The following is a 19,534-nucleotide window of genomic DNA, read 5'->3' on the forward strand; positions in this document are numbered from 1 at the left end:
CTGATTTGCATACACAATAACACTGTGGTTTGTTGTGATGCTGCTACTGTTTGAGGTGGGGGTGTTTCGGCATGTGTGTCCATGCTGATGTGTTTTACATCTGTATGTATATGTGTGAGTAAGGGTGTGTGTGTGTGTGTGTGAGAGAGAGAGAGAGAGAGAGAGAGAGAGAGAGAGAGAGTTACAGTGGGAGAGGCTCAGACTGTGAGGCAACCAGCACCCAATGAGCAGTGGGTGGAGGGTGGGGTGAAGCTGAAGACTGACAGACAAAGCAATCAAACACATGCACACACACACACACACACACACAGACACACACACACACACAGCTCTCTCTCTCCTCCGCCCCTCTGACTCAGAAAGCTGCACTTCATCTTATATTTGCTGATTTGTCCCCCGTCACTCACCTCTTCACCAGTCGGCACTCGTGGCTTTTTATGTGTGTGTGTGTGTGTGTGTGTGTGTGTGTGTGTCAGCACATGCATTCAGGTCAGGCCATACAAGCACGAAAAACTCACCTCACTCCAACTTTTGACCTTTATTCTCAAATTAATTTGTGCCTCACATTTATGCCTAAAACAAAGCGACAAATTTCAATCTCTTGTTCCCCAAATAAAAACTTAATTAATTTCTCCTAATTTAAACACTGCTGAAATCTCTTACTTAATTGTTTTTTTTTTGTTTTTTAAAAGTTTTAATCATTTAATTCAATGCCAAAACACACACATAAAAAACTAATTGTTTTTTTTTTAAAAAAATAAGGCACACAAGTTGCAAACGCCCTGTCCTCTGAGCTGCACTTTTCCCCACCACGCACACTCCTCTGTAGGCCAAATTATGACATCCCTATTGATTTCCAATCCAAAATCAATACCAGCTGTACTGATACATGTCTGAGCCGTGGCGAAGTGAGCATTGAACACCACTGGAGAGTCCCGTGATAAGAATAAACATATAATCTTTACCTGCGTGTCGGCCCATTTGCAAGCTGCAGGCCCACAGCGCTGCACGGCTTAATACGGAGCGATTATGAAGCCCACGTAGAGGAATAAGAGGTGTATATATGACTCTATACTGGCCTTTATTAATAGAATATTAATAAAGAGCCTCTGTCTCGTTTGAATGGGTTAAGGGAAAAAAATCCCATTCATGTCTGAAATTGAAAGCATGTTTAATGCTTACACTGATATTCAGTGTGGCCCATTTAATTAACGGTATGGTAGCTACATTATCATTAAGTGCTCCAAGTTGGATTCTGCTTTAAATCAACGTTTGGTCCTGACGTGAAACACACTCGACGTATGTCGTTTCGGATTAGTGAGTGGACCAAGGGGGGGAAGAAAATAAATTATGTCGCCCATAGGCAACTTAAGTAGGCCATAATTAAAACGCCAGGAATTGCGTCAGTTTAATCTGAATATTGTAACCAGGGCTGCAGTGGAGGCTACAGGCACCTGCACCGAGTTTACCCACCTTTGGAGGCTCCGCGTAAATCCGTTTGTCAGGTGTCATAAATTCACTCAGGAGTCAAACTATATGAGGGTGTTTTATGCGGGAGAAAGAAGAGATTAAAATGTTAAGGGCGAATTGATTTTTGTTGCTGTTGGACGTTTTTATCCGCCGCTGTGTGTGCGTATAACCACATTTAATTTGTTTGAATGAAATCATCTTTAAAGCCGGAGAAACGGGGCACTTCTTCGTCACCTCACCCGATTATTTTTTTTAATTCAGATTATCTGTGCAGCTTGTGATACATTTTTGATTGGCGGAAATGCAAGTTCGTGGAAGCATCTTGATGAAATAGACAATCTGCTCCTGCAGGAATAAATAAACGGCCTCCTGCTACCAATAACCGTCACTGTGCAGCATGACAGAATGGGCGCATAACGCAGAGCCATAACGCACGGGGCTCTTCTGACGCTTTGTTGCTGCTGCTGGTTTTAGTGATGATGATGATGATGATGACTATGATGAAGAGTAACGCCGGACGGTGCCGGTCAAGCACTGCCGGGAGATTGCGGTGCACTAATTCCCGGGATGATTCATGAGTCCTGCCCAGCCCCTCTTGTGTTAATAATTTTCAAAGTCGCCGGTTAGTCATACGTTTCCACAAAGACCTCAGAGCTCAGACTTATGGCTTATAGGCTGCTGCAGATGGCGACAGGCTTAAAACGGCGTGCAGGGCCCATCTAATCACAGGCGATTTGCATACCAACTAGGGCTGTCATTGATAGGCCTGTGCTGATCAATACAATCAGGTTTTCTTCACGCAGCTCCTGCTGATGGAGAGGAATATGAGGGAAATAATAATTCATGTGCGGCTCTGGCCTGCAATAAAATTGGGTGGGATACCTTTAAAAATTGGATAATTAAATTAAGGTGGTTTAATTGCCTCTGGGATTGAGGGATGAACCAGAATATAATCTGAGCCCTCGTTTATTTGACGTGTTTTGCAAGAGCAAGAATTATTTATTAAACAGCTTATGTGCTGCCTCAGTTTGTGTGTGTGTGTGTGTGACATTGTGTTTTTCCCTCCACTGACCCCTCGGAAAATCTGTCCCTGTGCAGTCATTTCGTTGATATCTTAATGGCCAATCGTGTCATCCAAACATCAGCTCGTGTCTGTTCTCGATACGGTGGCCATTAAATCACCAGGAACGCACCTTTACACTGCAAAAATACACATATATACACACCCATGTCGAGGGGTTTTACGAATCCAGGTTGAATCAGCTCAGATGTGTCAAATAAATAATTAAACTAATATAGAATTAATATAGAAAAACATGGAAATTATTCCGAAATATGCCATAAAATGGGCAGCTGTTTTTGCAGTGTAAGCTGCACACGTTTGCATCATGAGTGAGCGCGACACCTGGCGGCAGTTAGGATATCTTTTTATTTATGATCAACCCAACGATGACTCCCAAAATCTGTTCCACCTGACGGGCAGCTGTCTGCTGGGCGTCAGTGCTGCTCAGACATAACGCTTCCCGCAGTTTACAGTGTTATCATGTTTAAAAATCACAAGAGTTACTAAGTAAATGCAACGTTCTTTTTGTGCATCACAAAATAATCGCTTTTTGATCGTATTTTAAACATCGCGATAACCTGCCAAGTAACCAGCCAAGTCAGGATTTGGCTCAAAAATAAAAGTGTCACATTTATTTCTCAAATCGAGAAAAAAAATTGTGCCTGTAAGCTATTTCCAAAGACTAAACTGTGAAAACTAACACATTAAGCTGACATGACCATGTTTTGATACCAGGAAACACAAAAAACAAACGGACTATTTCTTTTTTTGCTGCTGCTGCTGCAGAGGAGTAGTTCAATTACTGTAACGCGTTACCGCCTGAGCACCGGTGCTGCTGGCCCGGGACACCGAGCCTCTTTTCATCTCGACTTCAGTGCACAAACATACAGCTTAATGCGACTAGTGTTCCCCCCTTTTATGGGGCTCACCATGACTACCAAGTGCTGGGCTCAGAAATGCGCTCCCCATCAATGAGGGGAAAGGAGTTAACCCGTGAGAAAAAAACCCTTCTAGAAAAGCAAAAGTATCGCGAAAACCAAACGACTTCCCCACACATTCGGGTTAATGTGTCATAAATCCTGATGGACTTTGTAGCACGAACTTGTGACAGACACTGGAGTGCCTGTGAGCACAGATCTCTTTATTAAAACAAAACCAAAATCTGTCGATTGAGTTTTCCTGACATTTGTGCCTGCAGCCGCTCCGTGAACGTCTCCAAAACCAAAACAGAAAAATAAGGAACAGAACAGAGTCGCATTCATTAAGATCACAGGCTATTTATAAGCTTTGCCTGCCTGTCTGTGATCGTGGCTGCAGTTCAGGGCTGAGCTGTGCCGGACGGCGGTGTAAACTTTAAACAAACTTTGCAGTGACGAGATCGATTTATATTAAACGATTTCATATTGCACTTGCCTACGCGATCCCTCCGGAGGCTTCAGCAAAGGGGTCTCTCTCTCTCACACTCCCCCTCTCCCTCAATCTCTCTCTCCCTCTCTCTCTTTGCCTGCTTGATATGTGATTGATTGCACTTTTCTCCGGTGGACATTCACTACAAAACAGCACAGCTTATCCATCTGCCCGCTATTTAGGTTATAAAAGCAAGAAAAAGAGGAGAGAGGCTGGGGCGCAAAAGCAAACAGCGCAGCGCGTATTGATTTTTACGCATTCGAGGAAAAGGGACATTTGCAATTCGGTGTTATAAATATAAGTTACAGAGAATATGGCTGCTTGTTGGGCGAAGCAGTGGACTGAAATATCATTTAAAGCAGCTAACAGTCTATAAGGAAGCATGTTAGCAGCAGCTGAGCGCGAGAAAGGCGATAAACTCCAACATTTCCTCAAGCGTAAAAAGAAATCGGCATAGATGATTGTTTGACTTACCTTGTGTCCGAGAAAAAGGAGAAATAGCTTCACATTGTTCACACGGAGCCTGTAAATGGTTATCTCCCTTTCCTACGACTCGGTGCTCCCTAAGATTTTCTTTCCTCTGCCTCAACTGAGCAGGAGCACTCCTCGGCTCCCGCTATTATTTTCACTAAAATATATGAAAATTTATGCAAATGAAAATCAGCACTAACTGTTCGTCTCTTGTTATACTTGGGGATGATTTTTTTCCTCTCCCCCCTTTCTTTCTTTCTTTCTTCACTTTTTTTCTGCATACAAAATAAATGAACTCCCCCAGCAGGGAACTTGGGGACCTTTTTATAATAAGCAAATAAATAATAAACACATCATATATCAGAGAGGAGTGTATTTTTTATCGGCGCACGGTGATTTCGGGCAGCATTTGTGAAACAGCTTTTGACTCGTTTAATACATATATTAAATATTTTTTTCATTTTGAGGGTTTATCATGTGTAAGGAGCCCTCTTCTCTGCAGTGCTGGTGTCACGTTTCTGCTGGCCGCATGAGACGCCCTTTCAAAGCGTGTAGTGTGGATTGAACGGCAGTAATTTAGAGCGAAATCCTCACTGTATATTAATGAATAGAGGGCCCCATGGTTCTGGCCCCAAGCCTGCCTATTCAATGTAAACAAATCCACGAGGCTCCCTTGGTTTGGAGCCCAGTCCAAATTAAATCTACTGGGATGATGAAGAAGAAGAGGAAGAAGAAGAGGGAAGAAGAGGATGGGAGAGGGGGGCACTGGCATGGAGTACACACTCCACTGCCTTATTTTTGCCCTTAAACCCCCTTTATATGCAATAAAATCTTTTGCGCCATCTTTGATTTGGGGGAGCTTATGAGGCTGTGTTTGGGCTTAACACATGACATGTACAAAATACAGTTAATCCTGTAAGGAAATCACCTGCCACAGGCCTGGCTTTGGCCTCAACAGGCTGCAGACACCCTCAGCTCATGCAGTAGCCGCAGTGGGACCCGCTTATTACCACCCATGGGTGCGTGGACAAGCGCAGGGGTCCCACATGCTAACAAAGGCTCCATTCATCCGCGGGGTTATGTGGTCATCCAGAGGGATGGTGCGCGTTTTAAGTCCGATATCTATAGATGTGCGGGTTTTTTTTTTCTTCCAGCACCGCCACCCTGTACGCACAAACCCCCAAAGGGCTGCTCAGTTTGCCCTTGTTTTGGTTGCCACTTTCTCTTTCACTGTGCTTCAGTGAGGTTGCCTGCGCGCGGCGTTTCCGCATGGAAGCATCCCCGCAACCTTTGTGCGTTTAACTCCTGAGGAGCCGCGGCGCGCGGGGCTGCACTTGGCTCCTGGCTTTTTTTTTATTTCTGCACTCACATCGTGACATACACACTTCCTCCCTGTGTTGTGTTGCGTTGTGAGGTTTCAGGCTGGGGGGGTGCAGGGAGTTTCTACTTTTATAAGCTCATAAACAATTAACTTGAGCTCGCAAAAAACTGTTTTGAAATGCTAATATGTCCATTTTACCACACACTGAACATCATCTCCTGTAGGTTAATGTAACAAGCTAAAGCATGCACCATTTAGTGACCCTTTTTATTTTTGTGCTTGTCTTTTTTTCCAGTATATTTCATGAGTGACCCTGAGGGAATTAGACCTGTAACCGTGGCAGCATGGACTCCCGTGTCTGTTAGACCATCAGGCCAGGCTGACAGATGATTGAAATTGTAGCCAATAGATCTTCTAATGTCAAATGTGGGTGCAGGTTTTGGCTAAACGCGAGAATAACAGAGGTTTGAGCAGTTAGAGCTGACTGGGTCTTGATAGCATGCATTTATATGAGGGTTTACACTTTAAAACAGATTTACTTTGATCAATATGAAGAAAGTGATACACTGAAGCTTTTCTGGATGAAAGTTTACCATGATGTGAGAGGTCATAGTTTATAAACCTTTTTTCCCACTATTTACTCCTTCACTCCTGTTTGTGTACTAATATCCCAGTACTATTTACTACCAAGTTGTGTTCCCCGTTTTGTTTGGGCTGCAATTAAAAATCAGCCAATTGGAACAGCCGGAAGGAGGGCTCGTGTGCCCGGAGCAAGGCTGGCGCAGACCTGCCAATCACACCCCGGGTAACCAATCAACGGGTACGCACGGGGTAAACATCCGTGCGTCGTCGGGGTTGGAGAGGGGCGGGACTACGCGGGCCTGTCAGGGAGAGAGAGAGAGACAGAGAGATATAGAGAGAGAGGTGGAGAGAGAGAACAAGCGAATGAGAGAAGAGGCTTGCAAGCAGCGCCGTACACTGTTATACTGGATTGTACTTCAACGGGAGTTTGCGGTTTGGCAGGTTTATATACATCAAAACAGAACAAAGAGAGGCTCTACAGTGCTATAAAAGAAGAGAGAGAAAAGAATAAAGAGAGGGAGAAATCTCGGCGACTGAATTACAAAAGAACTAAGGACACTCTGCTAATGTTTTTCACATCCAAAGGGGACATAAACTGGGACTTTGTACATTGTGGAGAATTTTGCGAGGCTTTTTGTTTTCCTCGACCACCAAAACTTTGTTTGGGACGACGCTTTTTTCCTGTATATTTTAATTTTAATGTCCACAATTTCATCCCAGTGCAAAACTTTCTGAGCGGACTGCACATGGTTTCAAAGGGCTTTTGAAAACCTGGAATTTTATCGCCGATATCCAGTGCACAACTGTTTGAAGTAGAATGTTGTAAATACATGCGGATTTTATTCAGTTTTCTGTCACAGTTTTTGAAGGCTTTTTTGCGTTTTTACGCACGTCGATGGTATTTGCCAAAAACCTACCCATACTTTTAAAGTTTGAATAATTCATGAGATACAATTTGCCTGCTCGAAAGAAGTGACTGTAAAAAGGGAGGGGGGTTATCCACAAACATATTCATAAGGATTGACGGAATGGCCACCGCGGCTTCCAATCCTTATCTGCCCAGCAATAGCATCTTATCGTCCGGCTCCATCGTGCACTCTGACTCCGGAGGTGGTGGCATGCAGCCGGGCAGCGCTGCGGTTACCTCGGGGTCTGGTGGCTACAGGGGAGACCCCTCAGTCAAGATGGTACAGAGTGACTTTATGCAAGGCGCAATGGCAGCGAGCAACGGGGGACACATGCTGAGCCATGCCCATCAGTGGGTGACATCCCTCCCGCACGCCGCAGCGGCCGCAGCAGCAGCCGCAGTTGCTGCAGCTGAAGCCGGATCGCCCTGGTCGTCGAGTCCCGTCGGGATGACGGGCAGCCCGCAGCAGCAGGACGTGAAAAACTCCGGCAGAGACGATCTGCACACGGGCACTGCGCTGCACCACAGGCCCCCTCACTTAGCTCCCCACCAGACTCACGCCGGGGCTTGGGGGAGCACGACTGCGGCTCACATTAACTCCATATCCGGGGGACAGCAGCAGCAGCAGTCGCTGATCTACTCCCAGCCCGGTGGCTTCACTGTGAACGGGATGCTGAGTCCGGGGAGCCAGAGCCTGGTGCACCCGGGCTTGGTGAGGGGGGACACCCCGGATCTGGACCACGGCAGCCACCATCACCACCATCACCACCAGCATCCGCATCACCAGCACCACGGCGGCGTCAACAGCCACGACCCGCACTCGGACGACGACACGCCGACCTCGGACGACCTGGAACAGTTCGCCAAGCAGTTCAAACAGCGGAGGATCAAACTGGGCTTTACGCAGGCGGACGTCGGCTTGGCTTTGGGCACCCTGTACGGGAACGTTTTCTCTCAGACAACCATTTGCAGATTCGAGGCTCTGCAGCTCAGCTTCAAAAACATGTGCAAGCTCAAGCCTTTGTTAAACAAGTGGCTTGAGGAGGCCGACTCGTCCACCGGCAGCCCCACCAGCATCGACAAGATCGCGGCGCAGGGGAGGAAGCGAAAGAAGCGCACATCCATCGAAGTGAGCGTCAAGGGGGCTTTGGAGAGCCACTTCCTAAAATGCCCCAAACCCTCGGCACAGGAGATCAGCACCCTGGCGGACAACTTGCAGCTGGAGAAAGAGGTGGTTAGAGTGTGGTTTTGCAATAGGAGACAGAAGGAAAAACGGATGACGCCCCCAGGAGTGGCACAGACGCCGGAGGATGTGTACTCTCAGGTCGGCAATGTGAGTGCAGAAACACCGCCCCCCTCCATGGACTGCAAAAGAATGTTCAGTGAAACATAGAACAGCACACCAGAATATTTTATATGAGATTAAACTGATTAAAAAAACATACAGACTATCGCCAGGATAGCCAAATTTTTTGATACTGTGATTGTGAGGGAATATGAATGAGACTGCAAATGTGTTATCTATTTTTCACCAGAAAAAAAGAGAAAGAGAAAAAAAACAACAACCTTTCCCCTCCTTTTTCCTCCCAACCTCCCCCCTTCAGAAAACGCACCGTTAACCTTCTTCAGGCCCTAAAAATGTCTTAACCTAAAAGGTTCCTTCTGCTTTTTTCTTTCAGGGGCATTTTTTAGTAGATTACTTAAAAGATGCAAGTGAAGCGAGCGACCAGAGGGTGACAACCACAAGTTCATTCCACCAGGTAATTTTGGCGCATTAAAACACAACAAGAGGAAACCAAGTCTTGTTTTTTTTTTAAATATTTTTTCTCCCACTCCCTCCAAAACAAATCTTCCCCCCTCATTATCCTGTGTTTGATTGAAGAAACAAAGGAGCAGGCATTTTGTATATTTAGAAATGGGACTGAAGCGCCTTCCCTCCTCTCCAAGCCTAACAATAACAGAGGGGAAAAACTGCAACAATAAGAGTGACATCCACGAAGCTTCCATCATGCTTTCCAGTAATTTTATTATTTTTTCTTCCCTGAGATGGACTTTCATTTACACACACACGCACACACACACGTACGGAGGATTAGGGATTTTTCTTTTTCACGCTGAGGCCCTCAGAACCAGGACCAGGACTTGATCTCAAAGATCACCCTCTTCTTCTTCATATTTTTTCGTTTTTAATATTATTTAATGGACTCTGACACCGTGAGTGGATTTTTCTCCTCCCTTTTTTCAACAAATAGAGCATAAGACATTTGAAAAAGACTTCAACTGCACTTATTTGGGGGGAAAAAAAATCTGTTGCCAAGTGTGACTGAGTGGGTGCTGTGGATATACTATTAATGCTGCCCTTTCTAAGCAGTGTTCTTTGGTAGGTTTTAATAAACAAAACTCTGTAAAGCCGGCAATATAGATCACTAGATCAGATACTGATCTGAGTTATTTACTTTATATTTTTCATCAGAATTACTTGTTTTAATATTTTATTCGGAATACATATGAATTATTCCAGACGGTAATTTATTTCCCCCCCCTTGAAGGAACTTGTGTAAGATGCTTTCCCTTCCTTGTTTTATTTCAGTAATTTTTTTTCTTACATTTTATTTTGTTGCTGCCCTTATTGGTTAATTTTTTGTATTTTCTAAAGGAGCACAAATCACCATAAGCTGACATTGACCGTTGTTAGGTAATAAGGGTATATTTTGATGTGATAATTTTGATTGTAATTTAATTTCAGTAGTGGTTCCGTACGAGCTGATTGAGACACAATAAATTTGTTAGAATGAAATGCAGTCATCTTGTCTTCTGAAATTCATACTCTTATCGCACGTGTTGGGCTCTTTCTGGAAGGGGATTTACCCTGTGTGCTCGTTTCTTTTTCTTTTGCATGCACAACAGCAGCTAATGAAGAAAATGGTGGACTGTTTTGTCCCAGATGCGAGCTAATAATAACCTCTGTTATAATAATGCAGAACAAAGAGTCTTTGTTGAATGAAACATGGAAACACTCCTTTAAAACAAAAAAATAGATTTTCATCACGCAAAATAGAAAAAAACGTGGCACATTTGCGTATTAATAGCGTTTTAATGGCTCATAAGTTGTCGCCAGGGCTGCAATAAATGTCCAGCAGCGCTGTTATCACTGTCCCATGGCTGTATGTGACCATTTAAATGAAGCATCGCGGTCAGTTGCAGGCCTCCTCAGTGGCTCGTCTGTTTGTTTACATCTGCTGCCTCTTGAGGCCAAAAAGCAGGAGCCCCAACCTGAGCCTGCACGCTGGAAAATGTCTGTTTGTGTGTGTGTGTGTGTGTGTGTGTGTGTGTGTGTGTGTGTGTGTGTGTGACAGAGAGAGAGAGAGAGCATCAGAAAAAACCAAACCCAGAGTGACACGTCCATACTGTGTGCGTCCTGAATGCATGTTATGTAATATTTACGCTGCAGCTCGCAGTCCCACAATAGTGATAAACACATCATTATTAGCCTGCTTTGTGAGCGTCTGATTCATCTGCAAAATAATTGATTTACGCACGGTGGAAAGGCGGAATTGAAGTGAAAGCTGCTCTGCCTGCAAGATTATGAATGAGTGCAGTGGCTAAACTTCATGTCTCCATCCTGCTTAAATAAAAAGCCGAGAGCAGGTGTGTGTTCACCAGGTAGAGGCTGACACGGTGGTTTGGGATGCGGGGCACTGGGTCACACAGCTTTATTGATTGTGTCTGCCCAAAGCTGAGCAGCCTCTGCACCTCAGTTTACTGAGGATGAGCCACTGAAGTGCTGTTTGACATGTCGCAGGGCTGCACGTTAATATCAGCCTTGTTGTTTCAGGACTTTTGACAGGCTTAAAGCGGGATGTTTGCCTCACGGCCGCAGAGGCGGAAGGCTCCTAAAGGGAAGCGTCTCGTGCCTGGTTTTATTTCCTATCGTGATGTTATCAGTGCTTTGGTGTTATTTGTTTTATTCATTCGTTTATTATTTTACAACAGGACTATTTTTCGCCACGGCTGCAAGAGGCAAACTAGGTTTCAAACTTCTCCTTTATTCCTCCTTTCTTCAGTTTGTCTTGCTCGCCTATTCAGCAGAACTCAACAAAACGTGTCCTCTCGCTGCAGGATTTGAATTTCGCGGATGATTTCCCATACTAGTTGCTTAGCAACTGAATTCAATGATATAGAGAAGAAGGCATCATTTTTCTTTGTCTCCATTAGTAAAAGTGGCAGCAGAGACACGCTGTGTGTGAGCGCGTGTGTGTGTGCGCGCGCGCAGCCCTCAAAACTTTATATTTTGTAATTTATTTAGACGCTGGCGAGCACACGTGAGGTGTTTTACAATATCATTCAGCTTAAGGAAAGATCAGTTATGTTCTGTTCACCATTTTCCTCTCATCCAGCTGCACTTAGGCTGAAATGTTTGTCGCACGCTGACAGAACCAGACAGAATAACGAGCATTTTTTTTTCAAAAATAAAGACGCCGCGTGGCCTGATGTTGCCTACCTGCGCTCGCTCATTATGCATGCAGCCCCATGTGCTCCTCTGCTATAAAAATCCAATGCAAAGTCACATGACGTGCTAAGATAAGCCTGCTATGCTGCCCAGCGCACAAGACCTTCATTACAGAGAAGGGGAAACACTTGAGGCTCCCAAACCAGCAGCAGACCTGCATTTTACATGTGGACCCCGCAACATGGCGAAATATCTGCTGAGAGATTTGTTATCGTTGTTATTATTATTTATTTAACCAAAGGCGACACAAAAAGAGTTCCAAATGTCATAATGGGTTTTGATGCGCTTATTCTCCAACAGCTTTGCCTTTTTTCATGGGTCTTCAAAAATCATGTTGGCAGCAGCGTGGTGTGTGTGAGTGTGTGTGAGTGTGTGCACCGATACGTTCTGGCCTTGGGAGCTCTTTGCCTTCCCTTCCTATTGATTTAGGACGCCAGTGGCCCAACAGGCTCGTCGCGCTCATTAGAGCTGCTCGTCGTCACAGCACTCTGCTCCTCAAAACAAGATTTGAGCACGCAGGCAGCAGGGATTTGTCCCGTTAAAAAAGCAAACTTTTACCGCCTAATTATTAGAATATTCCAAGTGGCCGTCAGCAAGCAGCGACTTTCAATCAGGCCCTGACACTGACATGTTGTAACCCCATCAAATCTAATAAAAATAATCTCTGATGCCACTGATTTTTATTTTATATGAGCAAATCAGAATAAAAAATTACACTTGTTATATACTAGCAAGTCCAGCTTAATTTAAACTGTGGCTTTGCAGGTGTTGTTTTGTGCTTTTAAACATCCTTCAAAGGCGTCAGAGTTGCCTCCATAACGCACATTTTTGCTCATTTTTTAATTCTGAACGCACACCAACGGGCCTTTGGTGCGCGTTATGTGCGCGTGTGTAGACCCATTTTAAACACACATAAACAAATAAATACAAAGTATTACAGACACTCGTGCTGTATGTTACACTCAGTCTTTTAGGTGCACTCAGTCTGTGTGTCACTTAAAAAGACGGTGTGGTGTCAGGCTCCTTCTAACCTGGTGAAACTGCATGTACACAATAGTCCCCCCACGCCCACACACACATACACACACACACACACACACCTCCTCATACTGTATTTACTCCACGTGTCGAGAGCATGAATATGGATTATTCTGAGCTGTTCTCCACAGGGAGCCTTCCTCTGCCGTGGATTTATCTCTGCTGCAGGAAAAAAAATCTTCTTCTGTCTGGTTGTGACTGCTGACTTTTGATCACTGTTATTACTGTTATTTTACAGTAAGTGTGGTGGCGTTTTTTTCTTTGGTTCGTCACTAACTGGCGGTGTTGTCATCGTGGCATCACCACAGGAAAAATTCAAAAAAATTAAAAAAAAGAAAAGATTATTTCGGCTCAGTTTGTAGTATTTTATTTTGTTTATTTATGTCAAACAGTTGCGGAATTACCGTGTCTGTCTGTTGGTTAAATTTAGGTTTGTATTAAATTTAATTGAAATATATCTAATATTAGTTTTGTAATTTTGCAGCCACATGTGGAAGTAAATGCATATACATAAATGAGCGATTCATGAGTAACTAACCTGTGCCACAGCACCAGCAATTTTATTATTATTATTATTGTTATTATTATTATTATTAAATTGTTAATTTAGGAACACTTTTCTCTAAAAATAAAATTAAATTAAATTCGTAAGAGCACCTAAACAAAAGCTCATAAAAGACTTCCACGTAAAAAGCTTATTAAGTCGTTTTCGTGGCAACAGCAGCAGCAGAAGAAGAAGAAGAAGAGAAAGAGAAAGAAGAAGAGGACGTTTAAAAAAATATGACGTGACTCTCGGGGGTTTCCTCTCTATAAATTGTGAAGGTCATGGTTTTGTGAGCAGGCGGGATGGATAGGTAGAGGAGGGGTGGATGGAGTCTGAAGGCAGCTCAGCCATACAGAGGTAATGCACTTCAGCATCTCATCTGCCTGTCTGCATTTCAAAAGCTCATACAGCCTTTCATGCTGGAGCCTAATGTTGTTTTTCTTTTCCTCCCTTTCTCCTCTTCCCTCTCTCCAAACGCGGATTGAACGCCTTTAACTCGACGGCGTGAGTGATTTTGTTAGATTTAGCTTACGCGCGTTTACAACTGTCTTCTTTTCCAAATATTGTCTGTTTTTATTTTAGATTTTTAAAGTAAAGTGAGAATAAAGCTTTGAGTTTTATTGCAAAAGATTGATTTTTAGCCTTCAGTCTGAGGCCCACAATCGAGAAAAAACGGCAATATTCGAATAGATGTTCGAAGTGATCTGCTTTTGATTTAATTTATCATAATATATTTATTTTAAGTTTGTACTGACGTTTCCCAGTTATAATTCACATAACATAGAGATAATAAATTTCCTGTGGCCTGTTCCAGTGGGTGCGCTGTGAGAATGAAATGCCGTATAATTTTTTCCATTTTAGAACTTTTTAATACACAACTTTCCACCCTCTGTGTGAACACGATCAGCACCTAATTGCATTTTTCTCCTTTTCCCATGCACACACTGCAGCGCTGCGGCTCTCTGAGCGAAGTTTTCTGTCCGGTTGGGTCTGTGCTGTAGGTCAGACGCACACACACACACACACACACACACACACACACACACATACACAGAGACACACTCCTACACGGATTAAAAAATGAGATCAAAACCAATCAGATTAATTATTTGTGTGTGTGTGTGTGTGGTCCAGCTCGACCCCTGGTTCGTCTCTGCCGTTAGAATCCACCTTTGAGAGACATTTTGTGTCTTCTGGAGGAAAAGTTTCGGCTCTGATAAACAGGCCCTCACTGAGCCTCTGATACTGTAAATCTAGAAAGCATCAATGTCGATGTTTGCTTCTCACAAACCAACTACACAAGGAATATGAGTGTCGATCATCTGTTTCTTGCAGTTGCAGCAAGTTTTAAAAATAATTTAAAGCCGTTTATTCATGTTTTTCTCTCATTATATTCAGGATCATCAAAATTATTAAAACAATCATTTCTATAACCATGATTTCCAAAACAAAAAACTCCATCCTGCTCCTGATATAATTCACTATTTTAAAAGCCCTTTTGCTCCTCTGCAGCTTCCCTGACCTTACAGCGCCACCCAGTGGCCGTTTGACTCCGCAGTTCAAACGCTCCTGTCATCATCTCCACCAGATTCAACGGCAATAATCAAAGGTAATTAATGAAGGTGACATTTTGATGCAGACTGGATTCTGTAGATTTAGATTTCAGGTTAAGTCTCGTATGGAGACTTTTACGGCGAGTGCGTTTTAGAGATCTTTTCTCCTGAAGATGACGATGTTGGTTAAAGTTTATTTACTCTCATTTGAAACTACATTGTTCTACTTTTACCTCCACCGCATGTGGAAGTTTAATTTCAGTCGCTGTTGAGTTAAATATCGTCGCGATCCTGCAAAATGTTAACTTTCCAAGAACTTTGTCAACTCTGTGGCACTGATCAAACGGCAGGTCAGAGTGGCTTTCCGGTCGACATTCTGTTGCATGACTTGGAGATACAAACTGATTTCTCCCTTTTTAAAAGCGTATATGTCATAGATGCTTCAGTGCAGGCAAAAGGCCTGGATTTATCTTTGTATCAGTTCGGAAGTGTGCAGAGGAACAGGTGTTTCTGCTCTGGCCTGGCGTGTTGCTGTAGATTTTCCTCAGGTTTGCAAATTACGCTGTAAGTGAGTTCAAGTCTCTGAAGTTGTTTTGTGAATGTTTATGTGCTTTGGAGAGCCTCTGTAACTTTGGTTATTCTCCACACACCCACAGCTCTCCAGAGAAAATCGTGTATCTCCAAATTTGGTGAATTTTCAGATAAACTGAAGGACAAATTGTTCATTTATGGGTTGAGAAAAATCCCCCCACTGTCAGCATGCTTCAATCACAATTCTCATGCGCACTACTTACTTTTGAATTCATGTTATTACCACCTTATTTGGTTTCCTGTAGGACTGTGTGTCTGCAACTTTTTCCGGCTTTGTCTAAAATTCACCCCGAGCTCGTTTCATTCAGTCTCATCCACACACAGCATCTCCTCTCGCGCGGGGTTAAACATGTGCCGACGATCCCCACAAAAGACGGCCGGCCCTGCTTTATTGGTTGCCATGGAAACCAGGAAGCTAGTTAGTGATCTTTCACATCTCCTCCTGTTGTTTGTTCGCATGACACGAGAGACGGCCTTTCAGGCGGCGCACATGTGTTTGGGGAACATTGTGCAAAAGCCATTATACCTTTTGAGGAATACTGCGAGCGAGGCTACTTTGGTGACGCTGATGGCATCCAGAATCACTGCCAGCATCGTGTTCAGTCGAACATGCTGTTATTTCAGTTGTAGAAGGAGAAATGATAAAGTATAAAAACCTTGGATGCGTCACATTCTTCAAATTTCTAGTGTTAATTCAAATAAAGTTCTGTAACTTAAGTCTGAACTTAAATCTAAGCTGCAAGAAAAAGAAAAGATGCATTAAATAGCAAAAGACTTTCTCAGGACCGAGAGACATGAGTGGCATGAGTCCATGAAGTTGTCTTTGAACAAATTGCCTCAGCCTGTGATGTGAAACTTCTTGGTCCCTACCCACAATCCCTCTCAGCCTAGAATTGAACCCAGCTCCACCTCGTACCCGGCCTGGCCCGCATCTCGCAGCGTGAGCTCGGCTGCTTCCAAAGCCTCGTGTCAAAAAGCTGGTCAGCATTTCAAAGGACTTTGAACACTGGTGGAGACTGACGCCCACAGCCGCCGGCGGGCCGTTGCCAACAACCGCTGTTTATGTTGGCTCCCGGAACTTACAGAGAGAGGGATTCAGAAGTTGCCAAGTAATGACTTGCTAACCTCGAAAAGTAGAAAAGAAGAAGCAATTCTCCAAAGACGTGCCAGGACTTTCTGCTTATGAGCACAAACATCACATGGAGGATGACTTCTTTCTGACAAAGAGAGATTCGCAGGCAGATGTTTTTGCAGTTCGAGCTTTGAGTTCATGTTGTCGAGGACTTTCTCTGGCACATTGGAACAGTCGCATTTCGAAATCACCTAACAAAACAATCTCAATCTGTTTTGGCTTTGTGGGATAGTTGACATATTCTTCCAGAGTCACATAAAGCATGCAGTATATATATGTGTGTGTGTGTGTGTGTGTGTGTCTATGTGCCCTGTCCTACACCAGCGAGCGTCCTAGGTGGTGACGGATCTCAGCAGCAGACGGATCGATGGTCGGGGACAGAAGCAGGGGTCGGTCTGTCCTCAGGGGTCCACCGGTGACATCTCCTGCTGCAGCTCGCCGGCCGGCCGCCAGCTCGGGTCAGCTCATATCCCAGCAGGCCGTTCTCTCTGGCAGCAGTAACCAAGGTGACAGCATGTCAGCGCAGCCCCGCAGCCCCGCTGAGGGCGGGAGGGTGAGGCGAAGGGGAGCAAGCAGGGAGCCCAATGCATCACCAGCTCTGATGGGTTTGTCAATACTGCTTAGATCCAGAGGGAGCCGCGCCCATCGTGACACACCAGGCCCCTCCAGAGAGCCAGCACACACACACACGCGCTCACACACGCGCTCACACACACACTTACCTGCAAATGCATGCAAAGCATATAAACAAGCCACATGGGCGTAATATACTTGCAACAGATTTGGCTCAGAAGCAGTTGCACACACTGATTTGGAGTTATGGCCTTATTGTTAATCAGCATAACCACATGTAGGCACAAACACCAGCATGTTTTTTTCATTTAGGAGGACAGACACAAGCACACTGTCATTCACTTCCCTGGAGTTTCATCATAACCTTAAACAAAGCCACTACATGCCTAACAGCTCACTAACCCTGAAATCAGTCTTTCCACAAACCAAAGATACATACTAATCCCAAGCTGGTTTTGAGTACACCATATATTCAAACTGACAAAATTACAGATACCTGCTCCCGAGTAGTACACTGTTGATGTGAACTGCTGTCCCTCAAAGCGATGCACACATAGGAAATCAAGGTTTGTCTTGAAATGAAGTGCAAAGCCATTGAGACAGAGAAAACGAAACATATCAAATGTTTGTAAAAAGCCACTTTGCTTTAATTTGTTAAGTTTCATGGACAGCATCATTAAGACACTGATCTATTGCTGCCAGATGGTGCACACGTTGCATTGTTTCCTGTTAGCATGAAACAAGAAAGTTGGTGCATTTCTTGTACACAGGAGAGTCATCACTGTTGGCTGTCTGGTCTTTCTGCAATGTATTTTCACACTCGCATCTTTTAGATTTACAAACAATATAAAAAAAATTTTTTGCCTGCCTCCATTGCCACAGTGGTCCACCTGAAGGGGACGAACTTTGTCTCTCTACAATAGAAGCCCACCTTCAAACATACACTGCAAATATATGTCGGGTACACAAAAATATCTTGGTGTGGTGTCATTTACACATCAACATTTGAGAGGGAAAGAAACATGAGAAAATTCCTTCCGTCATTAGCATGAGCGCACACGGCCGCACACTCCTGACAGACTGATTGTTTGCGGAGAGTGGATGCATGGATGCGTGGATTAAGCTGTTGGTGCGGGAGTGGAGAGCGAGCTGGGCTGATAAAAACGACTGTACTGTGTGCTGCAGGACCAGAGAGAACGCACGAGGTGAAGGGAGAGAAAGCACGCTCGGGCCGTCTGACTCTGTATCTCATTAACCAAAGCGAGAGAGGGATTGGAAAAGCAGCATCAGCCACGTTTGGCTCAGAGGGCGTGCAGTGTAACCATTTCTAGGCCGTGGATTTAATAGATTACTAATGATCGGCCACAGGTATTTTCAAGTTAGACATTAGAGGCGGACGTTCAAAATGAAATCATTTGCAAATCCATATATTTCTTTGAACCTCACTTTGATATGTGAATAAGAGCATGTTTGGATTCAAGGCAGTTACTGTCGGGACGTACAAGGGGAGGGAAAGGTTTACCACTAATCTTGTGCTGCTATCTCAGTGTGGTGAGGTGTTGCGAGTACAGAAGGAGAAGGTGTGAGGATATGCAGCTCGCTCGTGATTCCTCATAGGCTCTATATCCAATCTGACCAATCCTCTTAGCAAGAGAGAGTCGAGCTCTGCCCTCCCCAGAGAAGTCTCTCTTTTTTTCATTCAACCTATTATGTCAATGTTTAATGCCCGAGGAGGGAGAGGAGAGAGGTGAAGGCATTAAAACTGAGGCCTTGGCAGAGCTTGTTTGCAGCTCGTTTGCAGCTCACGGTTGTTTGGAAACTGCAGCGACACCTGCATCTGCTGCAACGGCAAATGTGAGCTCTATGGCGAAGTGAAACACCTGATTCTGACTTAATCTATTTCTCATGTGCTGCTCCTAAACGCTCATCACTGCAACGACAGAACATGACTTATACGTTAGCAAACACAGAGGTTGCTTGCACTCAAACACAGGCGCCATTCGAATGGCTTCCGCTGTCGTTTAAAAGCTTTGCTCGCTGAAATAAAAGTAATTAATTGGTGTTATACACCAAGGACATAATTATCTTTTCCAGTAACTGGCACATATTTAATTACCAGTAATTGTTCCCCGAGCCTTGTTCAAAAGTGTTGCGCGCCAGACAGTTCTGATATATTATACACTAATCCTGCACTTGATAGTCAGTCAATTAGGAAATGTGTGTCAAAGAGCAATCATGTAAACAGCATTGTGGAACACACACATCCTTCTGACGTCTATGTGGGCCTTCGTCAGCGTCCTCACACACACACACACACACACACACACACGCACATGCACACACACTTTGTTTTGCTCCTGAGGGTACAAAAT

At 44.2% G+C, this 19,534-nt stretch overlaps 1 protein-coding gene across 2 annotated transcripts; it reads left to right on the top strand.

The window, feature by feature from the left end:
- Nucleotides 1–6,644: 6,644 nt before the first annotated feature.
- Nucleotides 6,645–10,018, top strand: pou3f3b (POU class 3 homeobox 3b). Of its 2 annotated transcripts, none has more exons than XM_046382688.1 (2): nt 6,645–8,545; nt 8,901–10,018. In XM_046382688.1, the coding sequence occupies exons 1-2, from the start codon at nt 7,343–7,345 to the stop codon at nt 8,997–8,999; spliced, it is 1,302 nt and encodes a 433-aa protein (XP_046238644.1). In that variant the 5' UTR covers nt 6,645–7,342; the 3' UTR covers nt 9,000–10,018. The 2 variants fall into 2 exon arrangements, with proteins under 2 accessions (XP_046238644.1, XP_046238643.1); XM_046382687.1 differs by having other exon boundaries at nt 6,646–8,554.
- Nucleotides 10,019–19,534: the final 9,516 nt, after the last annotated feature.

The sequence above is a fragment of the Scatophagus argus genome, chromosome 24 (assembly GCF_020382885.2).
Source record: "Scatophagus argus isolate fScaArg1 chromosome 24, fScaArg1.pri, whole genome shotgun sequence".
NCBI lineage: Eukaryota > Metazoa > Chordata > Actinopteri > Scatophagidae > Scatophagus > Scatophagus argus.

Coding starts and splice junctions, on each gene's coding strand:
- pou3f3b (XM_046382687.1), top strand. CDS start 7,343: ATGGCCACCGCGGCTTCCAATCCTTATCTGCCCAGCAATAGCATCTTA. Junction 8,555..8,900: donor TGTACTCTCAGGTCGGCAAT/GTGAGTGCAGAA, acceptor TTTTTCTTTCAG/GGGCATTTTTTAGTAGATTA.